The sequence below is a fragment of the Ambystoma mexicanum genome, chromosome 4p (assembly GCF_040938575.1).
Source record: "Ambystoma mexicanum isolate Mex_15411 chromosome 4p, UKY_AmexF1_1, whole genome shotgun sequence".
NCBI lineage: Eukaryota > Metazoa > Chordata > Amphibia > Caudata > Ambystomatidae > Ambystoma > Ambystoma mexicanum.
Window position 1 is genome coordinate 11,542,763 of NC_090927.1, and position 15,082 is coordinate 11,557,844.

The following is a 15,082-nucleotide window of genomic DNA, read 5'->3' on the forward strand; positions in this document are numbered from 1 at the left end:
CTTGTATAATGTTTTTACCAAACCACTATTCGACAAATTGGATCACCTGGGTGTCATCTACGCAAACTATGCTGATAACACCCAGATACTTATACCCCTCTCAGGTAACTATGACACAGACCTTGCTCTACTAAATAAAATCTATCTCATCATCCAGGCATGGACGGCTGTCCATAGCCTCTCCCTGAATGATGAGAAGACAGAAATCCTGATTCTAGGCTCCCTGACAAATCTTATTAAACTTGATGCCCAGTACTCAGCATTCAATATAGACAGCAATATTATCAAAACTGCTAAAGAAACGAAAACCCTTGGTTTCTACCTCGAATCCATGCTAAACCTTCGTAAACAAGTAAATGCGACGACCTCGGCCACTTCTTACACCTGCAAGCTCATACATGCTTGCAAACCCTACGTTTCATAAAATAGCTGCATTATTCTAGCGAGAGCGTTAATCTTGTCTAAACTTGATTACTGCAACGCACTATATGCAGGAGCAAACAAACTTATCCTAAACAAATTTCAAACATTACAAAGTAATGCGCTCAGAACAGACTTGAGTATCCCTAGGAGAGATCATATATCAGAAACTACAAGGAATCACAACTGCTCTCCATTAAAGACAGGGTCAACTTCAAATGAGTCTCCATTATGCATAAATGTCTGAATAATGCTGCTCCTCAGTACTTAAGTCCAGACCAACCAGGGCTATCAATTCCTTCTATATCACTGTTCCACAGTTCAACTTGAAAATAGCGGGAGGCAATAGCTCCCCTTTTCAAGCCGCCCTAGCCTGGAACACCCTCCCCATTCGTCTGCGCATCGATCAGCCTTTCCTGAGCTTCAGGAACAACACTAAAAAATGGCTGCCAATGATACTCCCTACCGGAATATCTAGAGTATCCGAGTACGCTCTCACCTCCATTCTGATTATGCACTTGCCCTTGACCCCGGTTTACTCCTTACTACTGCAATGTTATCATCTCCTCATCTGATTAACTTCTGTGTTTCCGCGTCTAGCCTGTACTCATTGCCTTCTGTAGATATTGCTGATTTTATATATACCTATTTTACTTTGTTATGGCTATACTGTATGTACCGATTTTAACCTAAACTGTCTTGTAATGCGCCCAGATACCTCAGGGTGTAGCGCGCTCTATAAATTAATAAACAAACAAACAAACAAGTTTGGCAAGACATCTACCCAATACCTTAAAAAGTTCAGGGAATTTAAGTAACGAGAGAATGTGTCTTGGGTTGACTTGGTGAGTGCTGCAGATATGAACATGATGGGGTGGATTTATAGTTACAAAGTGAAAACGTTTGTTGAATTGTCCCACCTTTTGTTTTTTGAGCATTTTTCTGAAGCCTGTTCACCAGAGCTGCGTCAGTATGTTGCTGACCAGAACATTTTAGATCCCTTCAAGCTGGCCAGGCTGGCTGACAAGTGGGTCTCTCATCGGGTGTCTCCTAAGGACTCCAGTGGGAAGAACAAGGACAAAGAAAAGGGACCTCTCAGAAAGCTGAGGAGTCCCGAAAACAGTCACAGTCGGGAAAAGTAAAACCTTCCTCTCCTAAGACCCAAACATCTAGTGGGGATAAGTCTTATGTGGGTGGGAGTAAGAGTAGTGGTCCGCCTGCTGCAAAGCAGGGTCCCAGTGGTTCCAGTACTGTGCCCCGCACTCCTGGCACTTGTTGGGAATCGGGGGCTCTGGACCACAAGAAGGGTCACTCCAAGTGTAAAGGTAAGGCACTTGGAGTACACGCTGTCAGCCTGACCTACCCTTACCCCATGCCTGAGGTGGAGGCCACTGTCCTCCCCTCCTCTGCAGGAATCGCATTCGGTGCTCCTGTAGAAATTTCCTTAGTGTCCCTTGGGGCCTGGGACCAGTAGGCAGAAGTACTGGCGACTATCCCACAGAACACCCGTAGGTTTTTGAGAAGTGTCCTCTTGAATGGCCAGCCTTCTACTGGTTTGAGAGACACTGGGGCAAGCATGACAGTGGTGGACAGGACCCTGCTCATGCCAGAGGACTATGTAGGTGCTCCTCTGAGAACCACCAGGTTAGTTGGTGGGCCTCCCAAATTATCGCCTGTAGCCTTAGTCACACTCATGATTGGAGACAAGACAACAAAGCTTCCTGTCCTGGTTCAGGACAATGTCCCTGCTAACATTCTGTTAGGTAATGATCTAGTGGAGTTGGGGTTGATCTCCGATGGTCTCCCCCTGACTGCTGCTGCAGTCACTAGGTCACAGGTGCCACCGGGTCTGACTGTGAGTCAGGTACCCAACCAAAGGCGAGGCCTAAGGCTAGAAGACTGAAAAGTAAGAAAGCCTCCTCTGTGGAGGGAGCTCCTTCTCTTCCTGCTGCTCCTGCAGCATCCTTTGAGATTCATGCTCCGGACGGGCTGGATCCAGTGGAAAACCCAAACTCAGCTCCTGAGGGAGAAGAGGCAGAAGACCCTCCTGCGGGAGAGGTGCTCAACCCAGAGGATCGCCCTGACCTTCAATGCCTGTTGGCTGAAGGAGGGCCTTATAGGGGAGACCTCTGTAAGGGACTGATCTGAGGAAACAGGCCCTGGCCCAGACACAAGGTGAGGTGCCTCGGTCATTCCGGATATATTGGGAGGGTGAGCTCCTTGTTAGTGAGCCCACTAAGCCTGAACCCGGTGCCCTCAAGAGGTTGGTGGTACCCCAGGTTTACAGGCCCTTCCTGTTGCAGTTGGCACATGAGGTACCCTTAGCTGGTCATCTTGGTACCAATAAGACTAGGCAGAGGCTCTGCACATTTCTACTGGCTCCGGATGGGAGCAGAAGTAGAATCCCACTGCAAGACCTGTCCAACTTGTCAGTTGTCTGGCAAGACTGGAGGCAGTGTCATTGCCCCACTGCAGCCGTTGCCAGTGGTTGGTACACCATTTGAGAGGGTTGGCATCGACATTGTCCCCTTGACGCTCCCACTTCAGGTGGACATCGGTTCATCCTGGTCTTGGTAGATCATGCCACCAGGTACCCTGAGGCTATACCCCTTCGGACTGTTACTGCCAAGGTGGTTGGCAGGGCTCTCCTGGGCATTTTTACCCATGTTGAATTCCCTAAAGAGGTTGCCTCTGACAGAGGATCCAACTTCATGTCGAGTTACATGAAGGCAATGTGGAAAGAGTGTGGGGTAACCTACAAGTTCTACACATCTTACCATCCCCAGACCAATGGTCTGGTTGAGAGATTTAACAACACTCTCAAGGGCATACTAGGCGCTTTGGAAGAGCCCCTCAGGAAGAAGTGGGATCTTCTCCTGCCATGCCTGCTATTCGCTTACAGAGAGGTACCTCAAAAGGGTATTGGTTTCAGCCCCTTTGAGTTACTCTTTGGACATCCCGTGAGGGGGCCCCTTGCCTTGATCAGAGAAGGTTTGGAAGCCACCCCTCCAGGTCCCCCCCAAGCAAGTGGGGGACTATGTGTTAGGCCTCAGACGGAGGATGACACAGATGATGGGTCAGGCAACAGCAAATCTCAAGGCCAGCCAGGAATTGAACAAGTACTGGCATGACCTTAAAGCATCTCAAGTGGATTCGACTCCGGGACAGGAGGTCCTTGTGATGGAGCCTAACAAGCCTAGAGCTTTGGCAGACAAGTGGACTAGACCCTTCAGGATCATCTCCAAGATGGGCGAAGTCAATTATCTGGTTGAAATGGGAGTCCCTGGGGAAGCCCCTCAGGTATTTCATGTAAACAGGCTCAAGCTTTTCCATAGCGAGCAGAAGTCTCATGTCTCTTGCTAGCTTCAGAGCAAGAAAAGGATGAGAGTGAGTCCCTTCCTGATTTGCTGTATAGCAACCCTCAGGATGGCTCAGTGAAGGGGTGCATTTCTCTCCAGATCCGACTCCAGAGCAGCAGAGGACCTGCAGGGCTTTGCTCCAGCAGTATGCCCCTCTGTTCTCGCTGACACCAGGCCTCACTCCATGGTGCAGGCACGAAATTGACACTGGTGACAGTGTACCTGTCAAAAGCAGATGCTACAGGATGTCAGATACAGTTAAGAACCACATCCAGGCTGAGGTCGCCAAGATGTTGGATCTGGGTGTTATTGAACCCTCAACCAGTCCCTGGTCCAGTCAATGCCGTCACCAAAACTGGCGCGCACCCATTGCCCAGGGCGGATGAGCTTGTGGACACTATAGGTGCTGTCAAATTTGTGAGCACCTTTGACCTTACCTCAGGCTATTGGCAAATAGCTCTGACGGACCATGCCAAGGAAAAGACAGCGTTCTCAACACCTGAGGGACTCTACCAGTTTAGAGTCATGCCTTTTGGGTTGGAAAATGCACCTGCCACCTTCCAGAGATTGGTCAATCATGCGCTCAGTGGGATGGAGGCCTTTTGTGTGGCCTACCTAGACGACATTGCCGTCTACAGTTCAACCTGGGAAGAGCATTTGACACATCTGGATAAGGTGTTGCAGGCCTTGAAAAGGGCTAACCTCACTATCAAGGCCACCAAGTGCAAGATAGCTCAGGGGGAAGTCACTTATTTTGGTCATGAGATAGATGGGGTCAAATCCAACCTCTCCCCAGTAAGGTACAGGATGTACATGACTGGGAGACTCCCACTACTCAAACCCAGGTGAGATGTTTTTTGGGCCTCACTGGGTATTACCACAACTTCATGGCAGACTATGGAACCATAGCTTCACCCCTGACAGCTCTGACTTCACCCAAGCAACCAAGGAAGGTTAATTGGACTGAAGACTGTCAGAGGGCCTTTACTGGCTTGAAGGAATGTCTGTGCAGGGCACCTGTGTTGTGTGCGCCTGACTACAGCAAACCCTTTATCGTTCAAACTGACACCTGCAATACCGGAATTGGAGCTGTCTAGTCCGAGTTAGATGACAAAGGGAAGGAACATCCGATCATATTCATCAGTAGACAACTTAAGGGTAGGGAACTTAGGTGGGCTACTGTTGAAAAGGAATGTTTTAGTATAGTTTGGAGCCTTAGGCGTTTTAGGCCCTACCTTACCGGGTCTACCTTCAAGGTCCAAACATATCATAAACCCCTGAAGTCGCTTATGCAGATGAAGCGTGAGAACCCGAAACTGCTCAGGTGGTCCATTAGCCTGCAAGGGCTAGACTTCACCATAGAGCACCGACCAGGGAAGAGTCATGATAATGCAGATGGCCTCTCCAGAAGGTATGTTGACCGTCTGGATGAGGATGTCTATCTCGTGGGAGATTAGGCACCCTAACCTCAGTCTGGGGGGGGGGTGACTGTGATGCTGGAAATGCATCAGAGGGACAGGGCCTCCCTGTCCTTGTCCTATAGTCCTTTTTCATATGTGTTCTGTGATACTTTCTGCCCAGGAGTCACTGAGCTGAGAAAAAAAAAGTGTACTGAAGCTCCACTACCCTCGCTTTAGAAATAATTTTGCAGTTAGTGCGACATAATTCATTAAATAAAATGCAAATCACTGGTATTATATCGCAAAATGCGATGTGATACCGCTTATTTTACACCTTGCAGTAGATTGCAACATCTGTGTATCCCGAGTTGGGTCTTCAGCCAGCCAATCTACCACAAATTCTAATATAATCCTAATGCTGCTTCTGCGGGAGGTCTGTATAGCAATAACGCTATTCAACTCCTCTCATTCTGCCACAAGAAGCTTCTACAGATACCCTCCAAGGTCTTAAAAAGGGCCTGTAGTGTGTTGTATATGTGCTCCTCTGCCGGGTCATGATACACATGAATTCCCAAATACCTAAACGTGCGTACTTCCTACTGCAGGGCCAGCACGGGCAGCGCATTACGCTCTATCTTACGCTGCCCCGCTTTTGGGAATAATGCTAATTGTCATCCCAGACAGTTCTGCAAACAGCGCCATGGCTTCTAGTAGCAGCTCCAGATTATCCTCGGGATTCTGAATATATAATAGAGTATCATCCACGTATAAGGATATCAGATGTCTGGCCCCATCTATCTCAATGCCTGCCTTTTTAAATTCCGTCCTAAAATACTTGGCAATCGGCTCCATAGCAAGGACATAGAGCAACGGTGACAACGGGCAACACTGCCTCATGCCTTTTTCTAATTCCAATGCCTCCAAGATGCACCTATCCATTTTAACCCTAGCCATTGGTCTGGTGTACACTAGTTGGACCCACTTGATGAATGCCTGCCCAAAACCAAATCTGCGCAGAGTTGCATAAAGCCAGTCCTATCACACTGAATAGAATGCTTTCACCGCGTCCAGCATGGCTATGGCGCACAGCGTTTCCCAGGATGCTGTCCTTTCTATTACGTGGTGAAGTCTCCTCAAGTTCCAAGACATGCTGCGGCCCGGGACATAGCCAGTTTGGTCCGGTTGCACTAACTTGTACATCACTTTTTTCAGTCTGTCTTTTCCTCTGAGCGTGTGATTCTTGAGGTGAAACATTGTACAGGACGGTGCCCATCCTATCACATGTTTACTGGATCCATGCCATTTCTATGTGTTCATGGTCCTGTGAATCCATGCTGGGAACAGCAGTGCTATTGATTACCACAGGCCTGGGAGCAAAGCGCTGACTGACAGTGTTGTGTTCACATCAGGAGCTGCGGCTGGACGGATATGGGGGATGCTGAGAGTCGGGGAGCACTGATCTGTCGCGCCCTGATTTTGGGGCTGGGTGAGCGGCTGGATGGGTATGGGGGATGCTGAGAGTCACGGAGCACTGCTCAGTCGCTGTCTGTCTGGCGCCCTGATTTTGGGTTTGGGTGAGCGGCTGGATGGATTTGGGGATGCTGAGAGTCGGGGAGCCTTGCTCGGTCGCGCCCTGATTTTGGGGCTGGGTGAGCGGCTGGATGGGTATGGGTGATGCTGAGAGTCGGGGAGGATTGCTCGGTCGCGCCCTGATTTTGGTGCTGGGTGAGCGGCTGGATGGATATGGGGATGCTGAGAGTCGGGGAGCACTGCTCTGTCGCTGTCTGTCGCCCTGATTTTGGGGCTGCGTGAACAGTTGGATGGATATGGGCAATGCTGAGAGTCAGGGAGCATTGCTCTGTCACACCCTGATTTTGGGGCTGGGTGAGCGGCTGGATGGATATGGGAGATGCTGAGAGTCAGTGAGCACTGCTCAGTCGCTGTCTGTCTGGCGCCCTGATTTTGGGGCTGGGTGAGCGGCTGGATGGATATGGGGATGCTGAGAGTCATTGAGCACTGCTCAGTCGCTGTCTGTCTGGCGCCCTGATTTTGGGGCTGGGTGAGCGGCTGGATGGGTATGGGGGATGCTGAGAGTCGGGGAGCACTGCTCAGCCGCTGCCTGGTTCCCTGATTTTGGGGCAGGATGAGCAGCTGGAGGGGATAGGGTGGAGGCTGAGAGTCAGTGAGCACTGCTCGGTCACTGTCTGCCCCCCCCCTGATTTTGGGGCAGGGTGAGCTGACTGTTTCAAAGCTCTGAAAGCAGCTCCTCATTCTCCGGCATGAAAGACTTTCCCAGAAGGCTGCACGAGTAGTCCATCATTGCCACATTGCTACGCGGCAGCGCTGTGTTATTATCTGTTTCAAACATTGGAGAACCAGGAACAGCCCCACACTCAATGTTATGCATTGCCACTAAAGGAGTCCATAAGCCATTTGAGGGGGGCTCATTTCTGAGTTCCCCGTAAAAAGGCGGCAGGGCCCTGTTACGTTTACACTTTCGCATACACAGGTCTCCGACGTCTAATTTTCCTCATTTGCACGATGAGTGCAAAATGGGAGGGTAAAAAGGCAGCATATGCCTGTACGCCACCCTCTTGCACTCCGCCCTGCTAATAAATTAAACGCTGCCTGCCATGTATGCATGGCAGGCAGCGCTTACAATGGAACCCTTTGGAGTCCAGCGGTTTATTGCTTGTGCAAAATGCCACCAGAATCCAAAGCATTTGCCCCGACATGAAAATCCATGATGTACTATTTGTATGGCGGAGAGGAAGGGAGCAGCGGAAATCTAAGTTACGTCCTGCTCCTCCTCTCTGCCACTCAATTTGAGGAAAATGAGCCGTGATGTGAATGAATGGTGAGACTTTTACACCATTCATTTACATTCTGGGCTCACTGAACAGAAGCCCTGGTGTTTTCTTAAACAAAAGCAATAATGAACTTTTACGAAACAGGACTGTGTGGCTTACCTTAGACTGGGACACTTTGCTAGACCTGGTGTTAGTGCTCTGACATGTTCCAGCGTCAGGGGTATGTCAGAGATATCAATGTTTGTATGTACAGGAGCATTCTTCACACAGAAAGCCAGCACTCTGCAATCCATAACACTCAATTTTCGCTGCAGGGAGGACCTGGTCACCTGAATGGCTTCAACGTGCTCCATTGCCTGTTCCACAAACTCCTTATCTTGAATCTCGTACAAGCAGTGGAGCAGATCCATCTGCTGATCAGTAATCTCACAGCAGCCTTGGCCGATTTCCTGCTGAATCCATGTCTGCAAGGTAGGCTTTAGGTCTGATGAAGTCTTCCACTTAAATGTCTCCTCCATCTCCTCGAGTCCCTCCTTATTGAGGAGACCAAAGAGAAAGCGCACAGTCAGCGCCAAGTGATTCTGTTTCTGATTTCTGTAGTCATCCAATAAACTCTTCACATCTCCTTCTGGGCACTGCCCAGGTCCTGCTGATGCTTTATCCTCTCCCAGTAAATAAAACAATGCAGCAAAAAACTCCTGGAAACTCAGGTGCAGGAAGCTGTACAGAGTGTAGTGTTTGTGGATTTTTTTAAACATGTGATTGTTTAGGAATAGGGACCGAATGGCCGGCATATCTAGGCCATGTCTAGTGATATCCTCTTTAGTAAATAGTACTTTCTGCTCATAGACCCCCTCGTTGGCCAATGCACACAACCTCTTCAGGGATGTGCCAGTAATGGGCTGTTCTGAGCCACTGCACTGTTGCGCTAATGCACTGGAGAGAAAAGACATGTAGACAGAAGTGGTGGTCCTCGAGGCATACACAAAGTCCTTGTGTTCCTCCATCTGCTGCTGAAGGACGGTGCAAACAATCCAGCAGACGATTGGCACAAAACACATAGTGAAGAGAACTTCATTCTCTTTCACAATCTTAAAAGCTTTTACATGGAATTCATTTTTAAAAAACCTAGAGAAATATTCCTTCCGTTCCTCTTCAGAAAAGCCGAGAATTTCTGCAAAGCGCTCATCCTTCACACATTGCATGAGGGTCTCCACAGCAGTGGGTCTGGTTGTTATTAACAGGTATGACTGTGAAAGATACCTCTTCCTTATTAAATGTATTAATGTTTTCTCCCCTGGACTCTTACTGTCATGTAGAAAGTCTTTAGGCACTTTAAGTTCATCAAAGCCGTCAATTATGAAGAGCACTGTTTTGGGGTCTGCCTCTATCTCGTCCATTGATAGGGGCATTTCCCCATCACAGCTGTGTGAGATGAGGTCTGCGATGGTCTGCAACCCTCCACTCTGGTTATGTTCTCGGCAGTGTATGTAGAAGACATATTCAAACCTGTCCTGGAAGAGTTCTCCTGACCCCCAGTCCAGCATGATCTTTCGGGCTGTCGTGGTCTTTCCAATGCCGGCCGCTCCCTGGAGCACAACGGTTCTGTGAACGTGCCAATCTTTTTCAGGTGCAAAAAAATCCCCAATGCACGAGTATGACATTGTAGATCTCTTGGCCATCATCTCCAGATGTCTCTTTCCACAGGACCTTAGTTCATGCTTTTTCTCTTTCTCTGGGCGATATTTCTTTAAAATGAGGAGTTTTGCATATCTTTCGTTTAAGATCATATGTTCACCCATCCTATCTGCTTGCTCTTTCATGCTTCTGAATGCTTCCATGACATATTCCTTATACTTCCTCTTGCGATCTGTATCAGAAGAGAAAAGAAACACGTAGAATGGTGAGGAAGAGTATGGCTAGTAAATAGTCTCCAGCATAAACTCTAGAAATATGTAAAATGGGAGGATTGTGTACAGTCCATAATGCTCGCAGAAGGTCTACTCATGGATTGGAGCGTCTCTAAACTGCTCTGTGCAGAGTTTGGAGCAGATTTAAAAGGGCCAATGTTTCTTAAAAGCACATCTTTTGGACAATCTTCATAGGAGTATTTCAGGTACTCTAGAGTGACATCGGGGCAGATATTATTCAGATTTTCCAAACTCTCGCCGTTTCAGATCTACTGATGGCAAAACAGAACCTTCTCTTCATCCCACAGAGAAGTGGGCACCTCCCAACAGGGGGCTGTACCAGTTCATGTTGTGATTGATGTCTTAATTTGCATTCAGGTTCAGTATGGCCCCCCGTTGACTAGGGGTGGTCTGCAGCCGGTTTGTGGGCATGTGCTCTAGACCTTGAGTGACCTACCTTGGCGTCTGCATCGCCAGCCCATAGTGGTGGGTCTCAGGTTTGTAGCTGACAGTGGCAGCTGCCTGGTGCTATCTGATAGACTGGGTGGTTGCCTTGGCCTTTATAATGTTCAGGAAGGCAGTAGGGAGTCCTGTATGCAGTGGTATCTGGCAGGGAGGCAGCTGGGAGTCCTGTATGCTGGGGTTTCTGGCAGGGAGTCTGCAGGGATTTCTGTATGCATGGGGTATTTGACAGGAAGAAAGGCAGCAGGGATTCCTGTATGCTGGGGTATCTGGCACTTAGGCTGCAGGGATTCCTGTATGCAGGGGTCTCAGGCAGGGAAGCTGCAGTGATTTCTGTATGCAGGGGTATATGGCAGGAAGGAAGACAGCAAGGATTCCTGTATGCAGGGGTTTCTGGCAGGAAGGCAGCAGGGATTCCTGTAGGCAGGGGTCTCTGGCAGGGAGGTTGCAGGGATTCCTGTATGCAGGGGTATCTGGCAGGGAGGTAGCATGGATTCCTGTATGCAGGGGTATCTGGCAGGAAGGCAGCTGCATCGCTACTCTTCTCATTGCTTTTCTGTTACTACCCCGTTATGCTGGTTGTAGGGTATTCCCTGGAAGGCGTCACTCCGCTAGGCCGGGGCTGTCAGACTATTCAATAAGCAAAGGTAACTCCATTTTAAACCATGTACATTTTAATGCACTTCTACTCAACAAAATACATGAAGTTCAGAAAAAGAAGGTTGACCTACTACCTAGTGCCTGATTTAAAAGACTATGGACAGAAAGTTGATATCTGATTACAGTGCTTTAGGGAATCATCTTACAGTGCTTCAGGGAATCGTCTTACAGTGCTTCAAGGAATCATCTTACAGTGCTTCAGGGATTACAGTGCTTCAGGGAATCCTTTTACAGTGCTTCAGGGAATCATCTTACAGTGCTTCAGGGAATCATCTCACAGTGCTTCAGGGAATCATCTTACAGTGCTTTAGGGAATCATCCTGCAGTGCTTTAGGGAATCATCCTGCAGTGCTTCATGAATAACAGTGCTTCAGGGAATCATCTTACAGTGCTTCAGGGAATCATCTTACAGTGCTGCAGGGAATCATCTTACAGTGCTTCAGGGAATCATCTTACTGTGTTTCAGGGAATCATCTTACTGTGCTTCAGGGAATCATTTTACAGTGCTTCAGGGAATCATCTTACTGTGCTTCAGGGAATCATCTTACAGTGCTTCAGGGAATCCACTTACAGTGCTTCAGGGAATCATCTTACAGTGCTTCAGGGAATCATCTTACAGTGCTTTAGGGAATTATCTTACTGTGCTTCACGGAATCATCTTATAGTATGTCTCAACACACACGGATATCCACCACATGGGCTATAATGTTCCATAGTGTTAATTATGTTCTAGTGATGTTAATACTCCAGAGGTGGTAATACTGCAGAGGTGGCAATACAGCAGAGCTGGTAATGCTCAAGAGAAGGTAATACTGCAGAGTATGTAATATTCCAGAGGTGACAATACTCCAGTGATGTTAATACCCCAGAGGTGGTAATACTGCAGAGGTGGCAATACCGCAGAGCTGGTAATGCTCAAGAGGCGGTAATACTGCAGAGTATGTAATATTCCAGAGGTGACAATACTCTAGTGATGTTAATACCCAGAGGTGGTAATACCACAGTTTGTAATACTACACAGTTTGTAATACTCCAGAGGTGGTAATACTGCAGAGGTGGCGACTCTCTAGAGGTGGGTATTACTCCAGAGGTGGTAATACATCAGAGGTGATAATACTCCAGAGGTGGTAATATTCAAGATATGGTATTACTGCAGAGTATGTAATACTACAGAGGAGCTAATACTACAGAGCATGTCATACTCTAGCAGTGGTAATACAGCATAAAGGGTAATATTACAGATGTGGTAATAGCCCAGGGATGGTAAAACTCCAATGATGGTAATACTCCAGGGATAGTAATACTCCACAGTTGTTAATAGTCCACAGATGTTATTACACCAGACGTGGTAGTACTCCAGAGGTGGTAACAATCCAGACATTGTCCAGATATAGTCATACCCCAGTGACGGAAACACACTAGAGATGGAAATACCCTGGAGATGGTAAGACCCGAGAGGTAATACTCCAGAGGTGATAATACACATGAGATGGCAATACTCATGTAATGGTAATACTCCAGAGGTGGTAAAACTAGAGGTGGCAATACTCCCGAAATAGCTATGCAGATAGGTGGGCACCACGTGTTTTTGTCCGCTTGTGTCTGATAGTTAGGAATTCAATCCCACAGCTGTGGTTCTGTAGATCATTCTTTAAGGAGCTGACTGAGAGGAGGTCCAGAGACACCTGTACTCAAAGTACAGCAGAGCAAGAAGCTAGATGAGTCGCTCACAAACTGTACCCCAAGGGGTTACTGTGGGCCATTATTAAGCATGCGAAAAAATAATTGAATCAAAAATAGGGATTGTTCAAAGTAATGAGGTCATTCAGAATTAAAGAACGAGATCATTATGGTGATTCAAACAACATTCATCAACTCTGTGATAATTTATTCTTGGGTCAGAGGCCAGCATTCACTTGAGTACATATAGGGCTCAATTGCCAATGCATTTCAGAGTCTGATTACTCCTTCTTGAGGGCGGAACCCTATTGTTAGTGCTAATTTACAACACAATATTTATCAAATTAGGCAATTCCACTCCCATCTCTGCCATGTTTAGAGGAATTAAACATTCACTTAGGACTTTTTCAGTGCAAAATTAGATGTGTAAAAAAATGAAATCTCCAGTAGGTGTGTTTCTCCGTCCCATCAATTCAACTTCAGAACTCCAGCAGCCCATCTGCAGAGAGGGGTTGGGCCCTGGGGAAGGAGAAGGGAACGCATGTCCAATGAAAAGTCAGAACCGATAAACTGGCACCTTCTAATTTTAATATTTCGGAGGTGTAGCTTACGGGGTAAAAAGGCCCCACACAATGGTAAAGGGGAGAACTTTCCTAAAACCATCTGGGTGAATACCAAAAGAAGGTGGCAAAATGTAACCTTGCCAGGACATCTGCATGAAATCATGTGGGAAGACTACTTGATACTACCTGGGCTGGAGACAGCAAGTGGGAAAGTCTAAAAGCTGAATGGGCCCTATGACCAAGGAGAGCCAAATAGAGGGATGAATGCCGGTGGCCATCTTTGACTGAAGTACCTGACTAGATCCCTGTGCTTCCACAAGCTTTGTTTTGTGCCACAGAGAAGGTGGCGTGTAATCATTTAGTGCAAATTTTCATTGAACCTATTATTTCATAAACATATATTCTTTCTGTACCCCGGACTGGTTCTTGGCTCCGTGGTGGCACTGTGGGAGGCATCTACGTGGCTCTATGCAAGCACCTTAACTGGGTATGAATGCACTCCCCATGTTAAGGGTGGTCTCCCAATAGATTGCTATAGGTTTTGGTGGGAGAGGGTGGGGGTTTAGCTTCATTCAGAGTGTGGACACAGGCCGAATCTTTTACACACGTCAGTGGACATAAAGAAAACAGCAGCCCTCATGCTACGCTCATGAAATGAAATGTAAATCTGAACTTTAAAAATGGCGAAGCTTGGAATTTATTTTTTGTGGATGATTTTTTGATACTATGGTCAAAAAGCTCAATTTCCTAGAAATGCACTTGTCAGTCAGGAGGTGATGTTCTCATGAGCTCAGCAGCGTCACACAAAGTTTGCAAAGGAATGATAGGCAGAGATGCAACAAGTAGCCACAACGCAAAATGAGGGCCATCTCTTGCAACCATGGCCCATCTTGCAAAAACATAAGGGCTGCCCAAGGTACTGCATCGTTTGTAAGAAATGACACCAGGAACGCGATTGCAGCTTGATCTGTGTCAAACCAGCATGTGTGATTAAGAACTTGTACTTTACATGGTTCTAGGAAAATAGAGAAACATTTCGGGTGTTCGGAACATTTCTCTGGAGTAGCTAAGTCTTTAAGTAACACCCCTTACGTTGCCCCCGCAGGAATATGAACCCCTGTGCCTGAGCCACTAGGCTGACCTGCGCCTGCCATACCCAAGTCTACTCAGGGTGGAATTCCTACACCATTGAACTGAGCCTGTAATCTACTCATCCTACTGGGATGGACTCAATGACACAATCATATGTGCTTAAACATGTCTTTAATAGCAGAACACACATGGGACTGGGTCCTGATAAAAGTTGGCTTTCTTTGTGGAGTCGATACAACCTACCAGTTGTCATAGTTCTCTCGGGTGATGGTGCGGCTCAAGCTCGTCCCCATGCGGTACATCGGCTTGTTAAGGGGTTTAGTAGAATGAGATGGAATTAGAGACAGTTTCTCACGCCATAGAGTTCCTTTACCCAAATGTTCTCTGTGTATTCTGGATTACATTACATTACAGATGTTGTCCTGATTTCAAAGTGTCATGGTTACCCTGGATGCACTTCTACTCAATGACCCACAGCTTAGTGTTTCACAGATGAAGTGCCTTCTTGCTTTGCAATGAGTACTGGTACTTAGTTTCCCACAATTCAGTGATTCAGAATGCAAAGGCTTACTTATTCCACTTAGTTCTCCACAGCTCAGCATTTCAGTATGTAACTGTCTTCGTATTTTGCAAAGGGCATTAATACAAAGTTTCTGATAATTCACCCTTGCAGTGTGGTTAACCACTTTAGAATGGAACATGCCAAGGTGCTTCAGCTCGTCTTCT

General features: G+C 47.3%; 1 protein-coding gene across 2 annotated transcripts in view; it reads right to left on the reverse strand.

Moving 5' to 3' along the window:
- Positions 1-15,082, reverse strand: part of LOC138452919 (NACHT, LRR and PYD domains-containing protein 3-like) — a 467,379-nt gene that overhangs the window by 389,705 nt on the left and 62,592 nt on the right. For both annotated transcript variants that reach the window (XM_069605268.1, XM_069605267.1), the window contains exon 4: positions 8,149-9,859. In XM_069605268.1, the coding sequence (XP_069461369.1) occupies positions 8,149-9,859 (1,711 nt within the window). The remainder of the gene's footprint in view (positions 1-8,148; positions 9,860-15,082) is intronic.